General features: G+C 45.5%; 1 protein-coding gene across 2 annotated transcripts in view; it reads right to left on the bottom strand.

Annotated features, from left to right (window-relative positions):
* The window catches only part of ACSL3 (acyl-CoA synthetase long chain family member 3), a 157,825-nt gene that overhangs the window by 9,751 nt on the left and 128,919 nt on the right, over positions 1 to 19,155 (bottom strand). For both annotated transcript variants that reach the window (XM_075340824.1, XM_075340822.1), the window contains exons 12-14: positions 14,448 to 14,639; positions 9,933 to 10,047; positions 1,229 to 1,386 (exon numbers count right to left, since the gene is read on the bottom strand). In XM_075340824.1, coding sequence (XP_075196939.1) covers positions 1,229 to 1,386; positions 9,933 to 10,047; positions 14,448 to 14,639 — 465 coding nt within the window. The remainder of the gene's footprint in view (positions 1 to 1,228; positions 1,387 to 9,932; positions 10,048 to 14,447; positions 14,640 to 19,155) is intronic.

Below are 19,155 nucleotides of genomic sequence, written 5' to 3'. Positions count from 1 at the left end.
TTGCTTGGTTACACGATATTTACACTGGTTACCAGCGTACACCACTTAGCGCTGGCTCCCTGCACACGTAACCAGTGTAAATATCGGGTAACTAACCAAAGCGCACTGCTTAGTAACCCGATGTGTATCCTGGTTACGGGTGCAGGGAGCCAGAGAGAGCATGCGCAGCAAAATCCTACGGATTGCGCTGCTCAAAAAATGTTACAAGCTGCGTTCCTTCCGCCCCGCGGTCAGTCGTTCCACGACTGATCAGTCGGGCGGAGGGTGCAACGCAGCATCATCAAGTCTATCATCATCAATCCGCCGCTCATACAAGTCTATGGGAACAACAGAATCCGCTAAACTGATTCCGTTGTTTACCAAAGCAGCGGATTGTGATTGATACAATTTAACGGAAGTGTGAACCTAGCCTAACACAGATCGTGAACACGGGCCCTTAGAAAATTTTCATGCAATTTTTGTAGAATTACAGCAAAGCATTAAAAAGAAGAAGAACCATTGATCTTGTAATCTTTCTTAGTTACACGGTTTTATATTGTAAATTAATCTGTTGTAAAACTGATGCAAATGGACGCATTTTAAAGCAAGTAAACTTTTTTTTAATTTTATTTTTTTTAACATTTATGTTACATCTATTTAAAGAAGAAAAAAATTGATCAGTTTTTAATATGTCTTTGTGGGAGCGTTAAGGGATCATGTGACTTGTTTTCTTAAAATTAAAAAAAAAAAACCAATCTGATCAAAAACAGATGAAAATGTATAACAATATGTTTGCATTCATTGTTTACAAAAAATGGATGAAAAAGGAATGTGTAATCTATAAGGATAAAAAAGAGACTGTATTTCTGCATCCTGTAAAGCTCAAGTGCACAAACATGTCAAATGGATACCCCTTCGATACCCGTTTTACCCCATTATATTATATGTAAACACAAACATGTTCTAATTAAAGGTTTTTTACAGTATAAATGAATACGCAGCGTTAAACAGGCCTCAGAACCCAGGGGCTGGGGAGCTCCCCCCATACATACTATCCTAGATCGGTCCCCTCAATGTGGCATCTGCCACAGGAACATGGTCCTTCCTCAGTGATGTCACCTAACGTCAAGTGATTGTATAGACACGACCTGATGTTGTAGTGATTATACCAGTGCTCAGCACATATCCTTTGATGTTATCAGGATCAGTCACAGGTAACATGAAGAGCAGGTTTATGTCAGTCACATACCTGCAGCAGGAGATTCAGCCAAGACTCTCAGCACTTCCTTCTCCATTACTGGATTATTGCACAGAGACTCGAAGCTTCCTTGCACTCCTTTCTTCTCTGCTAGCTTTATTAGCTCCTTTTGGTTTGGCACAACAAAGCCAATCACATAAGATTGATCACTGGAAAAGAAAGCAAGGAAAAAACATTGGGTAACTGGTATGATAGGACTGCAATGTTTACCCCTATTACCCCAAAATTCATTATGATGGATAACCCATAAATGTTGAAAAAACAAAAAGCCAGCACCAAATGTGCACTTCAGCACTAAACATTCCAAACTGTACTTATTATAAAAATTTTGAGATTTTTGGCAAAAAATTGCAATTTCTTGAGCTGCCTCGCCACGTCACGGCAAATCTCATTTGAGGCAGTCCTACACTAAAATATTTTTATACAATGTGCCATACGGCCTCACATATGAATAGTAGAACTGCTCTTAGCAGCACTCACCTGGTCTATTTCAATCCCGTACCCATGACTGAGTCATGGCTGTGGGCGGGACAGGTCCAAGCAAATGCTGCATGAAGTAAATAGCCTGTGGACAAGGCCTGATGACTTAATGTGAACAGTCACCAACCGCCAAAATCCAGACAGATGGAATACATCCCAAATTGGGGTGCATAGCAAGGTGGAGGTCAATCACCGACCAATTCAATGAAGAAAAAACAAAAAGCCAGCACTAAATGTGCACTTCAGCACTAAACATTCCAAACTGTACTTATTATAAAAATTTTGAGATTTTTGGCAAAAAAATTGCAATTTCTTGAGCTGCCTCGCCACGTCACGAGTGTAGGACTGCTTCAAATGAGATTTGCCGTGACGTGGCGAAGCAGCTCAAGAAATTGCAATTTTTTGCCAAAAATCTCAAAACATTTTTTATAATAAGTACAGTTTGGAATGTTTAGTGCTGTAGTGCACATTTGGTGCTGGCTTTTTGTTTTTTCTTCATTGAATTGGTCGGTGGTTGACCTCCACCTTGCTATGCACCCCAATTTGGGATGTATTCCATCTGTCTGGATTTTGGCGGTTGGTGACTGTTCACATTAAGTCATCAGGCTTTGTCCACAGGCTATTTACTTCATGCAGCATTTGCTTGGACCTGTCCCGCCCACAGCCATGACTCAGTCATGGGTACGGGATTGAAATAGACCAGGTGAGTGCTGCTAAGAGCAGTTCTACTATTCATATGTGAGGCCGTATGGCACATTTTATAAAAATATTTTAGTGTAGGACTGCTTCAAATGAGATTTGCCGTGACGTGGCGAAGCAGCTCAAGAAATTGCAATTTTTTGCCAAAAATCTCAAAAATTTTTTTATAATAAGTACAGTTTGGAATGTTTAGTGCTGTAGTGCACATTTGGTGCTGGCTTTTTGTTTTAACCCATAAATGTTGCAAGGGGTAAATTATTATGGTTTGCACCCAATTCATTACACCGTTTTCACCTTTTTTGTAGTCTATTTTATATGTGCTCGTTGTTTTTTCAGTTTTGTGAGAGGTGTAGCAATTCCAGATATTTCAGCCTGATTCATCAATTGCAACTTTTTAAAAAGTCGCAAAATTTGATGCAGCCCCACTCCAATCCCCATACTGTTATATTTTTCAGTATGCTAAGGTTTTTGAGCAATTTCTGCAACTTAGTTGCCAAAAGTCACAAAAACAGTTAAAGACAGGGAGTCAACCCATTTGTGTCTTTGCACCAAATTCATAACTCGCTTGTGCCATTTTGATGAATTTAGCACCATAAACGGCAACTAATATCAGGGGACAAAAAGAGGAAAAATCACTTAAAATACACAAATGTTGAATTGGGGGCCTACATATACAGTCATGACCGAAAATGTTGGCACCCTTGAAATTGTTCCAGAAAATGCAGTCTTTCTCCAAGAAAATTATTAATTACACATTTTGCTATTCACATGTTTATTTCCTTTGTGTGTAATGGAACAACACAACACAAAAAAAAAAAAAAAAAGAAGAAGAAAACAGGCAATTTTATTTACCAGACTCCAAAAATGGGTTGGATAAAATTGTTGGCACTCTCAGCTTAATATTTGGTTGCACACCCTTTGGAATAAATAATTGCAATCAATGGCTTCCTATAACCATCATCAAGCTTCTTACACATCCAACTGGATTTTCGGACCACTCTTTTGTAAACTTCTCCAGGTCTCATATTCAAAGGTGCCTTATCCTAACTGCAATTTTAAGATCTCTCCACAGGTGTTCAATGAGATTTACATCTGGACTCATTGCTGGACACTTCAGAACTCTTCGGCACTTGGTTTCCATCCATTTCTGGGAGCTTCTTGAAGTATGTTTGGGGTCATTGTCCTGCTGGAAGGCAGATGATACAGGACACAAACCCAGCTTTCTGACACCGGGCACTACATTGCGACCGAAAATCCTTTGGTAATCTACAGATTTCATGATGCCTTGCACAGTAAAAGCACCCAGTGTCAGAGGCAGCAAAACAACCCCAAAACATCTGTGAACCTCCACCATACTTGACTGTAGGTACGGTGTTCTTTTCTTTTTAGGTCTCATTCAATTTTTGGTAAACAGTGGAATGATGTGCTTTACCAAAAAACTTTATCTTGGTCTTATCTTTTGGCTTACTCACGTACATTATGGCAAACTGCAGTCTAGCTTTTTTTTATGTCTCTGTGTCACCAGTGAGGTCCTCCTGGGTCCCCTGTACTTAATTGAGTTCAAATGTCGATGGATAGTTGACGCTGACACTGATGCTGCCTGTGCCTGCAGGACAGCTTGAATTTCTTTGGAGGTTGACTGGGGCTACGATAAGACATCATCTGAACTATCCTGCGTTGAAACCTTGCATCAATTTTTCTCTGCCGTCCACGACCACTGAGATTAGCTACAGTGCCATGAGTTGTACATTTCTTGATTATGTTGCACACAATAGACAAAGGAAGAAGATCTCTGGAGAATGACTTGTAACCTTGAGATTGTTGATATTTTTCAACAATTTTGGTTCTCAAGTCCAAAGACCGTTCTGTTCTCCTCTTTCGATTTTCCATACTTATTGTGGCACACACAGACACAGTGTAAAAATGTAATCAACTTCTCCCCTTTTTATCTGGTTTCAGGTGTGACTTTTATATTGCCCATAGAGTTTGAACGAGCATCACAAGGCTGAAACAAAGTGCTTTATCCACAATTTTTGAAAGTGCCAAAATTTTCTCTGGCCCATTTTGGGGGTTGTGTGAAATTATGTGCAATTTGCCTTTTTTCCCCCACTGTTTGTTTTTTTTTTTTGGGGGGGGTTGTTCCAATACACACCAAGGAAATAAAAAGGTGTATAACAAAACAAGTGGAATTGCAATTGTTTTCTGGGAGAAATACTTAATTTTCTGAAACAATTTTAAGGGTGCCAAAACGTTTGGCCATGACGGTATAACGCATTACTGGTTTTAGTAGCTCAGTAAAGTGGTCAGGCAAACCTTCGTTTAGCTGACTGCTATCTCTCCTGGCCTTCTTTTATCTAATGTGTATTGTGGCCCTTTATTCAAGGGACAAGAGGGAAAACTCTTATGAGGAATGATCCAATTGCTGTGAAATGAGAAATGAAACATCAATTCCTTTAGGAGAATACATTTTGTTGTCCTCTAATCCACCACCAAACACACAAAAAGCATAATCATATGTAGCCGAACCCATGGATTTTGGTTGGCCAACTAATGTATATATACAAATACAAATAATGATGAGGTAGAAAAGGATCAGGCAGCTGGAATTTCAAGGACTATACAGAGAATGAAGAAAAAGGCAGCTACATTTCTTGATTTCTTAAGTTTAGCAATCATTTTTAAGCTTATTGTTCTTTTAAGGAGATATTGGATGAAAAACTGATTAGAGAAGTAATATGCTTACATCCTGAAGCGCCTCCTCTAATCACAGATAATAATTCCTACATAGATTTAGAACCAAAGACCATAAACCTATTCACTAGCAAAATGGCCAGCTGAGAAGCATGCACTTCATTGTCGTTCCTTATACGAGGCCCTTTACCAGCATACACCAGAGATTTCTGCAGACGTAAATACCATAGAAGACGTCTATTCTATTAGAGGGAAATTACTCATCTGTATGCAGGAGAAGAAAAGCATGACGCAATACCAGGATAACATTCACAAAACCATCCTAGATCATTACTACTTGGAAACATTTCAGATATTATTAAATCAATGGAAAAGATGACTCTTCCAACAGGATGGGAGGTGAGGAGGAGAAAACAGACCCCAAAACCTATGCAGTCTGAGACATATAGTTCAGTTCATGTAAGACTGATATATACAGATGTGTTACCAGATAAAAGGTCTATCTATAGTACAGAACAGCACTGTGCTCTTCTATACCAGCAATATATCTAGGATACAAAATATCAGAAATATGGCTCACTTTGGTAGGCTACAGTGTTATTTACCTGAAGGATTCATACAGGATCTGGAAGGGAGTAATACCTGGATATGCCTCTGTATAACAGTGACTACAGAGAGGTCAGATACCACAAAGATCATTTATATAGCTGTGATGAAAGTATCACCCCATTCTCGTCCATTGGATGAACTCGATGGGTGCCCATCTTTATATAACCGTACTATGGAACTATGAGGACTTGCACTTCTTAAGTATTTTCTTTGCAATTTCTTCTATGAGTTTTTACTATTTACAGAAATCAAAATAAGTAATTAAAAAAAAAAAACGTCTAATATGTCAGCAGAAACCCTGATATTCTACTAAAATGAACCTATAACACTCTATCGCTTGCTTCTACACCGGCTCCGTCAGGATCCCAGCAGCGCCAGACATAACCTTGCGATGCTGGGATCTTGACGGAGGCCGTGAACGCTGTTAACCATTATACACATCGGGTAACTAAGGTCCCTTAGTTACCCGATGTGTATCATAGTTACCAGTGTACACCGGCTCACACTCACTCTCACACACACATACATCACATCGCATCCACATACTCACAGCATCCGGCGATATCGCTTGCTTCTCGGCCTCGATACTGTGCTGTTGTGACCTTCCAGGACCTGCCGGAGGATCACATGGCCAGAAGCATGTGGTATCTCCGGATGTTGTGAGTATGAGCGTGGATGTGCGATATCGTCAGTGTGTGTGTGCGTGTATGCGATCGGGTGTGTGTGAGTGTATGCCATCGGATCTGTGAGTGTCGGCAGAGGAGCACGGCGTGCTGGAGGAGGCTGGGAGAAGAGAGGCTGATCCTGGGGAAGGCTGGGATGGGGAGGCTGATGCTGGAGACAGAGAGGCTGATGCTGGGGACAGAGAGGCTGATGCTGGAGACAGAAAGGCTGATGCTGGAGACAGAGAGGCTGATGCTGGAGACAGAGAGGCTGATGCTGGAGACAGAGAGGCTGATGCTGGAGACAGAGAGGCTGATGCTGGAGACAGAGAGGCTGATGCTGGAGACAGAGAGGCTGATGCTGGAGACAGAGAGGCTGATGCTGGAGACAGAGAGGCTGATGCTGGAGACAGAGAGGCTGATGCTGGAGACAGAGAGGCTGATGCTGGAGACAGAGAGGCTGATGCTGGAGACAGAGAGGCTGATGCTGGGGACAGAGAGGCTGATGCTGGGGACAGAGAGGCTGATGCTGGAGACAGAGAGGCCGATGCTGGAGACAGAGAGGCCGGTGCTGGAGACAGAGAGGCTGATGCTGGAGACAGAGAGGCCGATGCTGGAGACAGAGAGGCTGATTCTGGGGACAGAGAGGTCGATGCTGGGGACAGAGAGGCTGATGCTGGGGACAGAGAGGCTGATGCTGGAGACAGAGAGGCTGATGCTGGAGACAGAGAGGCTGATGCTGGAGACAGAGAGGCTGATGCTGGGGACAGAGAGGCTGATGCTGGGGACAGAGAGGCTGATGCTGGGGACAGAGAGGCTGATGCTGGAGACAGAGAGGCTGATGCTGGAGACAGAGAGGCTGATGCTGGAGACAGAGAGGCTGATGCTGGGGACAGAGAGGCTGATGCTGGGGACAGAGAGGCTGATGCTGGAGACAGAGAGGCTGATGCTGGGGACAGAGAGGCTGATGCTGGGGACAGAGAGGCTGATGCTGGCGCAGCATGGCGGATGGAGCACGTTTGGGAGTGCGCAGCATGGCGGATGGAGCACGTTTGGGAGTGCGCAGCATGGCGGATGGAGCACGTTTGGGAGTGCGCAGCATGGCGGATGGAGCACGTTTGGGAGTGCGCAGCATGGCGGATGGAGCACGTTTGGGAGTGCGCAGCATGGGAGATGGAGCACGATGGGGAGTGCGCAGCATGGCGGATGGAGCACGTTTGGGAGTGCGCAGCATGGGGGATGGAGCACGATGGGGAGTGCGCAGCATGGCGAATGGAGCACGTTTGGGAGTGCGCAGCATGGCGAATGGAGCACGTTTGGGAGTGCGCAGCATGGCGAATGGAGCACGTTTGGGAGTGCGCAGGATGGGAGATGGAGCACGATGGGGGGTGCGCAGCATAGGAGATGGAGCACGTTTGGGAGTGCGCAGCATGGCGGATGGAGCACGTTTGGGAGTGCGCAGCATGGCGAATGGACCACGTTTGGGAGTGCGCAGCATGGGAGATGGAGCACGATGGGGGGTGCGCAGCATAGGGGATGGAGCACGATGGGGAGTGTGCTGCATGGGGGATGGAGCACGATGGGGAGTGCGGAGTATGGCGGATGGAGCACGTTTGGGAGTGCGCAGCATGGCGGATGGAGCACGTTTGGGAGTGCGCAGCATGGCGGATGGAGCACGTTTGGGAGTGCGCAGCATGGCGGATGGAGCACGTTTGGGAGTGCGCAGCATGGCGGATGGAGCACGATGGGGAGTGCGCAGCATGGCGGATGGAGCACGATGGGGAGTGCGCAGCATGGGAGATGGAGCACGATGGGGAGTGCGCAGCATGGCGGATGGAGCACGTTTGGGAGTGCGCAGCATGGGGGATGGAGCACGATGGGGAGTGCGCAGCATGGCGGAAGGAGCACGTTTGGGAGTGCGCAGCATGGCGGATGGAGCACGTTTGGGAGTGCGCAGCATGGCGGATGGAGCACGTTTGGGAGTGCGCAGGATGGGAGATGGAGCACGATGGGGGGTGCGCAGCATGGGGATGGAGCACGATGGGGAGTGCGCTGCATGGGGGATGGAGCACGATGGGAAGTGCACACCTCCCCCCAACACACACACACACGCGCGCACTGCACAACACACCACACACACACACACACTGGGAACCACAAACAACTGCCCTACACAGACACCCACACACACAGACAACGCTGCACACACAAATATACGCACATACCGCACAACACACACATTGCACAAAACATACCTCCCCCCAAAACACACCACACACACACAAACCGCGCAACACACACACACAACGCTACAGACACACAGCGCTCCACAAACAACGCAACACACAAACAACACCGCACTCACCCCCCGCCACACCCAGACAACACCCAGAACATGTACAGCGCCCTACACAAACACTTGGTAACTAGAATACCCGATGCGTAGAATCGGGCCACCTTCTAGTTCTGATATAAGGACATACACATGATAGTCTCAGAAATGCAGCCATATGGCTAGGATTTCAGAGCCTGCTCAGAACAGTCAAGAGGTTATTTCGGTGCCACTTTCACATTGGGATGTGAGCAGCGCCGGTTATGTCATGTCTACAAGCGTCCGGTATCGTGCACTTGTCCCACTACATAGAACAGGACACAAGACCTGAGAATCGTGCACATGTCCTGGCAGTTATCTGTAGACGTGACGTCACTGGGGTTGTGCACTTCTCAATGCCGAACTGAATAGTGCCAGCATAACCCATTATCCCATAATTCTTGCGTAAAACACTTTAAGAAATCGCAAACAGAAAGGGGGTTGAATGCCACAGCTTGTCTAACTCCCCTTATGTCAGGAATTGTACTCCAGATCCTGGCTGGAGTAAGATTTATGGGGAGCTCCACATGGAGGAGCACACTGCTTATCAGAGGCTCCAGATTCATTACGAGGTATGTGCCCTCCTTACTGAATCTAGCACATCTAGCTCCAACACACCTCATCATTGATAGATTTACTACCCATTATGAGGATATATTTTCCTCTTCTACAGAACCGGGTGCCATCAGGGCTAGCTTGAGTCAGTGTGAGTCATTTCCTACTATATTTTATTTCCTGTGCGTCTACCTCGCTTGGTCTTCATAAAAACCTGATTGCACTCCAGTTTAAGTCAAAGCCATCAGCTTCAGTGCCGGGGGTACTTTATTGAAGTTCAAGGTGCATAATAAAAGCGGCGAGATGGGACCTAGATGTCCTCAGGTGAGGGATCCCACATCTAGGTCCCATCTCGCCACTTTTATTATGCACCTTGAACTTCAATAAAGTACCCCCGGCACTGAAGCTGATTGCGGTCGGATTTCTTTCTTCCATGGATATAATTGGACTCTTCCTACTTTCTGACCAGCACACTTAGACCGGACATTTTCTGAGGCTGGAGCGGACTTCCAGGCACGTGGGTTAATCGCACAAGGTAACTCAGGTGGATTGAGTGGTGCAGGACTTCTTTCTACCGCTTGTGTTAAGTCAAAGCCATGAATCATTTTAAACACAGAGATGCTCTCACCTGTTCGCATATGCACAAATGTTGTCCACGATGGGGAGATTCTTTAAAGCTGCCTCCACTTTACCCAAGGAAACGTATTCTCCGGCTTGAAGCTTCACCAGATCTTTTTTCCTGTCTGGGGAACATATTGGACAATATTAGAGCGTCACCTACAAGCCTTGCTCACAAATGCATTATATTGCAGCTCTGTTCACACTTCTGTCATGGCTCCATAACTTATTACCTCACCGGTCATCGGATGGACACCACTGTCAGGCTGGGTCCAGACAGCCATATTTTACAGTCCATACACTGACCACAATGCCATATACTGACTGCGCGTCTCCTGACCAGAACTTGCAGCCACATAGGCATATAAGAGGGTGTAAGTTCAGGTCCAGGAGGCTCAGTCAGTCATGGCTTCGCCAAGGTGTCCATATTTTTGTAGGGTAAAACAGAAGCATGTGAGATACTATTTTTTCCATGCAAATATAAATAAATCTGTGAAAGTGGGGCCAAACATTGCATCCAATGCAGATGTGAACAGAGCCCAAGTAATGATAACCATAGGACAAGTTATGAGCACTATTCTGAAACACATAGACCCCAGCATTCTCTCTAAAGATACAAAACATTTGGCAAAAGAGAATTTAGCATAAAAATTAGAATAAGAGACATAAACCTCAGGCTTTATCAAGAAGCAGTGTCTGCGAGAAATCACAGCTTTATGCCGGTCACTATGTTGTGTGCAGGCACAGCTCCATCTCCAATAGGAGAGGATGCCACGTGTTCACGCACGGGTCAGTGTGTTAAATGGACTGCCCTGTTAGTTACATCTGGTATAAATGGCGATTACAGAGCAGCTACAATTAACTAGGTGCTAATAAGACATCTAGGATTTGCTTCTTTAGTAGTACACGGACTATAGGAGCAGTTAAAGGGCATTGGATAGTAACTTTGGAAAATGGTACCTTAATAGTTTCATCGTATACTCAGATATATTTATGTTGGATTTACCATCTCATGCTAAAAATGAGAGAATCATCTCATTGAGAAAAACTGCATTGTAAATAAGGAGATAATTTGCAACACAGAACCTCTATTTAGTATTTAAAGGGGTTTTGAAAAGAAAATCAAGAGAAGCTGATAAGGATCTAGTCTGCACTCACTCTGGAAATACAATGGAATCTTGACAGTTTGCACACTGCACAATGTCACCATTCAGCAACCTGAGAAAAACTGAGGGAGTTTATCTAGAGCCAGGAAAATTATCTCCTGCTGATAAAGCACTTATTTTATAGAAACTACAGCACACAGCCCAATAAGTTACATAAAATTACATAGCAAAATACTCCTCACAGATTCCTTTTAATAGCGCGCCACATTCCAAATTATTAAGCAAATTGGAATTACATTCCATAAAGATTTAATTTTTATTGTTTTTCAAATAAATTCCTGGATAGTCTTGTGTCTTAGGGCTCTTTGGATCAAGAAAGCAAGCTCCAGCACCTGTGATAATTAGTTTGCCAGGTGAGCCCAATTAAAGGAAAACTACTTAAAAGGGAACCGGTCATGTGAAAAAATGCTATTAACCTGCAGATATGGGGTTAATCTGCAGGATAATAGCATTCTGAACGTGCCTGATGTCTGCACATTAATACCTGCTGCCAAGAGAAAATTAACTTTAATCCTTCCGGCAGCATTCTGGTTTCAGTCATGGGTTGTGGTGTTGGTGTGTGTTCAGTCACCGCTCAGTGTATGGAGGGGGAGGGTGTAATTGTGCTGTTTAACATTAAACCCAGCTGTCAGTCAATGGGGGGCGTAGTTACAGCCAACGCTCTCCATACACACAGTGGTGAATGAACCCGCACCAGTGTGACAGAAATCAGAACACTGCCTAGAGGATTAAAGTTCTTTTCCTCCTGGCAGCGGGGTTTAATGTGCAGGTGCTGAGCAGGTTCAAAATGCTATAAACCTGATTAGCCCGATATGTGCAGGTTAATAGAATTTTTTACACGTGACAGGTTCCCTTTAAGAAGGATGTTCCACATTATTATGCAGCCACAGGTTTCAGGCAGTATGGTATGGAAAAAGCATCATTCTGCAGCCGAAAATCATCACACAGTACAATGCCTTGGACAAGATCTGAAACTAGATATTTCATGAAAATATAATCATGATCATCGTACTGTGAAGACATTTGTGGCTGATACACAGCACAGACGAGTTGATGCAGATAAAGGCATAACGAGGAAGGTTTCTGTCAGACAAATTCATTGGATTTAGAGAGCAGCTGCTAAAATACCATTACAAAGCAGCAAAAAGGCATTTAAAGCTGCTGGAGCCTGTGGAGTCCCATGAACGTCAAGTTGTAGGATCCTCCAGAGACTGCAGTTGTGCACAAGCCTACTGTTAGGAAATTCCTAAAAAGCGCTCACAAATAGAAATGGTTGCAGTGGACTTAGACATACATGAAGACTCTTTACTGGTGAGTGTTGGTCAACCTTTGATGGTCCAGATGGATGAGTAATGGATGATTGGTGGATGGCCACCATGTCCCAACAAGGCTGCCAATTCAGCAAGGAGGTGGCAGAGTTATGTTTTGGCCCAGAATCATGGGGAGAGAACTGGTAGTCCCCTTTAGGGTCCCTGAAGGTGTCAAAATGACCTAAGCAAAGTATATAGAATTTCTGACTGATCATTTTCTTCTAAAGGGAAAAAAGAAGAACCATGCCATCAGTAGCACAATCACATTCATGCATGACAATGCACCATCTCATGCTGCAAAAAATACCTCTGAGTCATTGGCTGCAATGGGCATAAAAGGAAAAAGCACATGGTGAGGTCACCAGCCTCCTCTGACCTTAACCCTATTGAGAACACCTTTGGAATATCATCAAGTAAAAGATCTATGAGGGTGGGAGACAGTTCACATCAAAACTGCAGCTCTGGGAGGCTAATCTGACATGCTGCAAATAAAGTGAAGCAGAAACTATCTAAAAACTCATCAGCTCATACGTATACGTTCCCTGATGAAGAGGTGAAACGCGCGTCGGGACGCTCAGGTATGACACAAACTAAGCAGTCAACTGGTTAGTATTTAATACAACCTTAATAGAAATAGTTTGATTTGGTATTGTTTAGACTAACCTAATACTACTAAGGGAAGAGTATAGGGTATAACTAACAAGTGACATAGTGCAAACCAATTTACTGTGAGTTTAATTAATTGATTATTGGATGCATTATAGTCAAGGATCTTTCACTATATCCTTTTTCTACTATTGAGGTTGTATAATTGCTTTTGTATAATCACTTTTTTGAATCTGCTTTGATTGTGATCTCGCCCATACTGTGCACTACTTGCTTGTTTTTTAATCATGTTTTAAATTGATATGAATAAAGTATATAGTTGTTTAAAATCTGGATCAATACCACTATTTTTTCTGCCGAGTTTCTATGTGAATTGGGTGGTTTCCGTGATTTTGTATGCATAGGTCGTGTGTAGTGACTAATAGATATACAAGTATGAATCAGACTGACCTCTCACTGTTACCTGGATTTTATACGCAATCAGAAAAGATGTGCTTGTATCAAGGCATTGGGAAAACACGGGCAACCATGAAAAATCCTGCAATACATGCCCATTTAGCAACTGGTGCCCAACAGAGAAAAATATTGGTTTGCTAGTAAAAATAAGAGGCAATTTACCCATTTATGTTTTGCACCTGTATTAAACTGCCCAATGTCATCAGATGGAAAATGCTGACAATGAAGGTAAAGAAAATACATCTCCTTTAAAGTATGCGCAGACGTTTAGTATATGGTGCTTAAATTTCTGGATATCTTGTCAGGAAAAATGGAGAGGCAAAAATGCATGCTTTTGACCTGCGTTTTTCCTGCCAAGATATGGTTGATTTGGTGCAGATTTTTCCCATTCATTTGTAAAGGTGAAACCTGTAGCAAAAACGCTCAAAGAATAGTTTCAGATTTCAATCTGAACCAAACCTGCAATGAGAAAATATTCAACGTGTGCAGCAGACTTCAGGATTCTCATTGACTATGTCCATCAGGAAACGCTTCAGGTTTTGTGACAAAGCTGTATAAGAAAAAAATGCGTCAAAAATGCAACGAAAACGCAACGTGTGCACATTGCTTTACTGTGTGAAACAATAGGGAAAACCCCACACTGCTTCTGAATCTGACAGCCGGCTGAAGATGCTAAGAGTGATGACATAAGTCTCACATTTACACTAAGCTCTACTTTCCTGGTTCCAGTGCTGCATATATTGGGGGGCCCTCTTCCACCTCCCCTTTTATTTTCCCTCCCAGAAGCACTTGAGTTGCCCGGGCACCTGTATTGGAGGACGTTCCAGAGGCAACAAGGAAACCCGAATATCTGTGCAGCACAGGCACAGAGGTAAGATAAAATGTGCAGGGAGGGACAATTGGACAATTTTTGCCAACAATGTAACTTGTTGGCTTCATGTTATATTGGAATGTAGAAAAATATTTTACTCACTGGTTAAGACTTACCAATTATTTTTAAGCAGCCGTCAGAATGGAATTCTCCAATATCCCCAGTACAGAACCATCGCTGGCCATTTTTATCCACTAGAAAGTCTTCCTTGGTCTTCTGCTCGTTTTTGTAGTATCCCATGGTCACATTGGGACCACCTATCAGAATCTCTCCCCTGGGACACGGTTTGTCAATGTTGAAGTAGCCGCCTACATGATGAAATGAGTTGTACATCAGGATAGTAAAAAGGAAAAACTATTTACCAGCATAGCCTTTATCCACAATACAGAGTGGAGTAAGAAATTAAGAAAAATGGTAGGCCATATTAAAACTAATAGGTCAGGCAAAAAGGACACTTTGTTGTATGCGTAGAGCGGCTCTACACTGTGCAGAATTATTAGGCAAATGAGTATTTTGATCACATGATACTTTTTATACATGTTGTCCTACTCCAAGCTGTATAGGCTGACAGCCAACTACCAATTAAGTAAATCAGGTGATGTGCATCTCTGTAATGAGGAGGGGTGCGATGTAATAACATCACCACCCTATATAAGGTGTGCTTAATTATTAGGCAACTTCCTTTCCTTTGGCAAAATGGGTCAGAAGAGCGATTTGACGGGCTCTGAAAAGTCCAAAATTGTGAGATGCCTTGCAGAGGGATGCAGCAGTCTTGAAATTGCCAAACTTTTGAAGAGTGATCACCGAACAATCAAGCGTTTATGGCAAATAGCCAACAGGGTCTCAAAAAGCATGTTGGGCAAAAAAGGCGCAAAATAACTGCCCATGAATTGAGGAAAATCAAGCGTGAAGTTGCCAAGATGCCATTTGCCACCAGTTTGGCCATATTTCAGAGCTGCAACATTACTGGAGTATCAAAAAGCACAAGTTGTGCCATACTCAGGGACATGGCCAAGGTAAGGAAGGCTGAAAAACGACCACCTTTGAACAAGAAACACAAGATAAAACATCAAGACTGGACCAAGAAATATCTTAAGACTGATTTTTTAAAGTTTTATGGACTGATGAAATGAGAGTGACTCTTAATGGGCCAGAGGCTAGATCAGTAAAGGGCAGAGAGCTCCACTCCGACTCCGGTGGGGTACTGGTATGGCCTGGTATCATCAAAGATGAACTTGTGGGACCTTTTCGGGTTGAGGATGGAGTGAAGCGCAACTCCCATACCTACTGCCAGTTTCTGGAAGACAACTTCTTCAAGCAGTGGTACAGGAAGAAGTCGGTATCGTTCAAGAAAAATATGATTTTCATGCAGGACAATGATCCATCACATGCATCCAACTACTCCACAGCGTGGCTGGCCAGTATAGGTCTAAAAGAGGGAAAAAATAATGACATAACGCCCTTGTTCACCTGATCTGAACCCCATAGAGAACCTGTGTTCCCTCATAAAATGTGAGCTCTACAGGGAGGGAAAACAGTACACCTCTCGGAACAGTGTCTGGGAGGCTGTGGTGGCTGCTGCACGCAATGTTGATCGTAAACAGATCAAGCAGCTGACAGAATCTATGGATGGTCGGCTGCTGAGTGTCATCATAAAGAAAAAAGAGAATTTTGTTTACTTACCGTAAATTCTTTTTCTTATAGTTCCGTATTGGGAGACCCAGACCATGGGTGTTTAGCTTCTGCCTCCGGAGGACACACAAAGTACTACACTTAAAAGTGTAGCTCCTCCCTCTGAGCTTATACACCCCCTGGTGAGCAGACCCAGCCAGTTTAGTGCAAAAGCTGAAGGAGAATAGCCACCCACAAGTAGAACAGAGCAAGAGCCAGAACAACTGGAGACTCTGTCCATGACAACAGCCGGTGAGAACACGCGGAACAAGAAAATTGCCAACAGGCAACAGGGAGGGTGCTGGGTCTCCCAATACGGAACTATAAGAAAAAGAATTTACGGTAAGTAAACAAAATTCTCTTTTTCTTTATCGTTCCTTTGGGAGACCCAGACCATGGGACGTTCCAAAGCAGTCCCTGGGTGGGAAATAAACAGAATAAACTAAGAAGTAGGCAGAACCTAACTTCACAAATGGGCGACAGCCGCCTGAAGGATGCGTCTGCCCAAGCTCGCATCTGCCGAAGCATGAGCATGCACTTGGTAGTGCTTCGAAAAGGTATGCAGGCTAGTCCAAGTGGCAGCCTGACAGACTTGTTGAGCCGTAGCCTGGTGCCTAAAAGCCCAAGAGGCACCGACATCTCTGGTCGAATGTGCCTTGATCCCTGGCGGGAGAGGCACCTGAGTACTCTGGTAGGCGTCCGAAATGGTCGATCTAATCCAACGGGCTAAGGTCGGCTTAGAAGCAGAGAGGCCCTTGCGCCGACCTGTGGTTAGCACAATAAGAGAAGCGCACCGCCTAAGCGCAGCGGTGCGAGACACATAGATCCGGAGAGCACGCACCAGATCCAGAGTATGCAGCGCTTTTTCAAAGCGATGAACAGGAGCCGGACAAAAGGAAGGTAGGGTAATGTCCTGGTTAAGGTGGAAAGGAGAGACCACCTTAGGAAGAAAGTCCGGAGTCGGACGGAGAACCACCTTGTCTTGATGAAAAACCAAAAAAGGTGACTCTGAAGAGAGTGCAGCCAAATCAGAGACTCTCCTGAGGGAAGTTATGGCCACCAGAAAGGCCACTTTCTGTGAAAGACGATACAAGGAAACCTCCCTAAGAGGCTCAAAGGGGGGTTTCTGCAAAACCGTGAGAACCAAATTAAGGTCCCAAGGATCCAAGGGCCGCCGGTAAGGCGGAATGATGTGAGACGCGCCTTGCATGAAGGTGCGGACCTGAGCCAGCCAAGCCAGACGTCGTTGGAACAGAACTGACAGAGCTGAGACTTGTCCCTTGAGAGAGTTGAGGGACAGTCCTAGCTGCAGACCGGACTGTAGAAAGGACAGAAGTGTCGGCAAGGTGAAAGGCCAAGGAGGATGGTCGGTAGAGCGACACCAGGACAGGAAAATTCTCCAAGTCCTGTGATAGATCTTAGCGGAGGAAGACTTACGGGCCCGAGTCATAGTGGAGATGACTTCAGGAGGAATACCAGAAGCCGTCAAAATCCAGGACTCAAGAGCCACGCCGTCAATTTGAGAGCCGCAGAATTCAGACGGAAAAACGGACCTTGCGAGAGTAGGTCTGGACGGTCCGGGAGATGCCACGGCATCTCTACGGACAGATGGAGCAGGTCTGGATACCAAGCTCGCCTGGGCCAGTCCGGTGCAATGAGGATGACTCGACGGCCCTCCATTCTGATCTTGCGCAGGACTCTGGGCAAGAGAGCTAGAGGGGGAAACACGTAGGACAGACGAAACTGGGACCAATCTTGAACCAGAGCGTCCGCGGCGAATGCCTGAGGATCGTGGGAGCGAGCCACATAAACAGGAACTTTGTTGTTGTGACGGGATGCCATTAGGTCCACGTCCGGAGTGCCCCATTTGCGGCAGATTGACTGAAACACTGCCGGGTGCAGGGACCACTCGCCACCGTCCACGGTTTGACGGCTGAGATAATCTGCCTCCCAGTTTTCCACGCCTGGGATGTGGACTGCGGATATGGTGGACTTGGAGTCCTCCACCCATTGAAGGATGCGTTGAACCTCCAACATTGCCAGGCGGCTGCGTGTCCCGCCTTGGTGATTGATGTAGGCCACTGCTGTCGCGTTGTCTGACTGGACTCGAATGTGCCTGCCCGCCAACAGGTGGTGAAAAGCTAGGAGAGCTAGAAGCACGGCTCGGGTTTCCAGCACATTGATTGAAAGGGCTGACTCGGACGGAGTCCAAGTGCCCTGCGCTCTGTGGTGGAGACATACCGCTCCCCAGCCGGATAGACTGGCATCCGTGGCGAGGATCACCCAGGACGGGGCCAGGAAGGAGCGCCCCTGGGACAGAGAGAGGGGCCGAAGCCACCACTGAAGAGAGCTCCTGGTCTGTGGCGACAGAGCCACTAACCTGTGTAAGGAGGAAGGCCGCTTGTCCCAACAGCGGAGAATGTCCAGCTGCAGGGGGCGCAGATGGAACTGGGCAAAGGGGACAGCTTCCATTGACGCCACCATTTGACCCAGCACCTGCATCAGACGCCTGAGGGAAGAACGTCGGGGCCTCAGCAGAGAGCGCACTGCCAGTTGGAGGGACTGCTGTTTGACTAAGGGCAACTTCACAAGTGCCGGCAAAGTCTCGAACTGCATCCCTAGGTACATGAGACTCTGGGTCGGAGTCAGAGTGGATTTGGGCAGATTGACCAGCCACCCGAATTGGGCTAGAGTGGCGAGAGTGAGCGAGACACTCCGCTGACAGTCTGCGCTGGATGAAGCCTTGACTAGAAGGTCGTCCAGGTAAGGAATCACTGCCAACCCCTATAGGTGCAGAACTGCAATCACTGCTGCCATGACCTTGGTGAATACCCGAGGGGTCGTGGCCAACCCGAAGGGGAGAGCCACAAATTGGAAATGATCCTTTCCGATTGCAAAGCGTAGCCAACGCTGGTGTGAAACTGCAATTGGCACATGCAGATAGGCATCTCTGATGTCGATGGACGCCAGGAAATCCCCTTGGGTCATTGAGGCAATGACTGATCGCAGAGACTCCATGCGAAAGTGCCGCACCTGAACATGCTTGTTGAAAAGCTTGAGATCCAGGATGGGCCGGAATGTACCGTCCTTTTTGGGAACTAGGAAGAGATTTGAGTAGAAACCTCTGAACCGTTCCCGGGCGGGAACCGGTAC

This window comes from Anomaloglossus baeobatrachus, chromosome 3 (assembly GCF_048569485.1).
Source record: "Anomaloglossus baeobatrachus isolate aAnoBae1 chromosome 3, aAnoBae1.hap1, whole genome shotgun sequence".
Lineage (NCBI taxonomy): Eukaryota > Metazoa > Chordata > Amphibia > Anura > Aromobatidae > Anomaloglossus > Anomaloglossus baeobatrachus.
The sequence above is the reverse complement of the archived record's forward strand: the minus strand, read 5'-3'. Positions and strand labels throughout refer to the sequence as shown.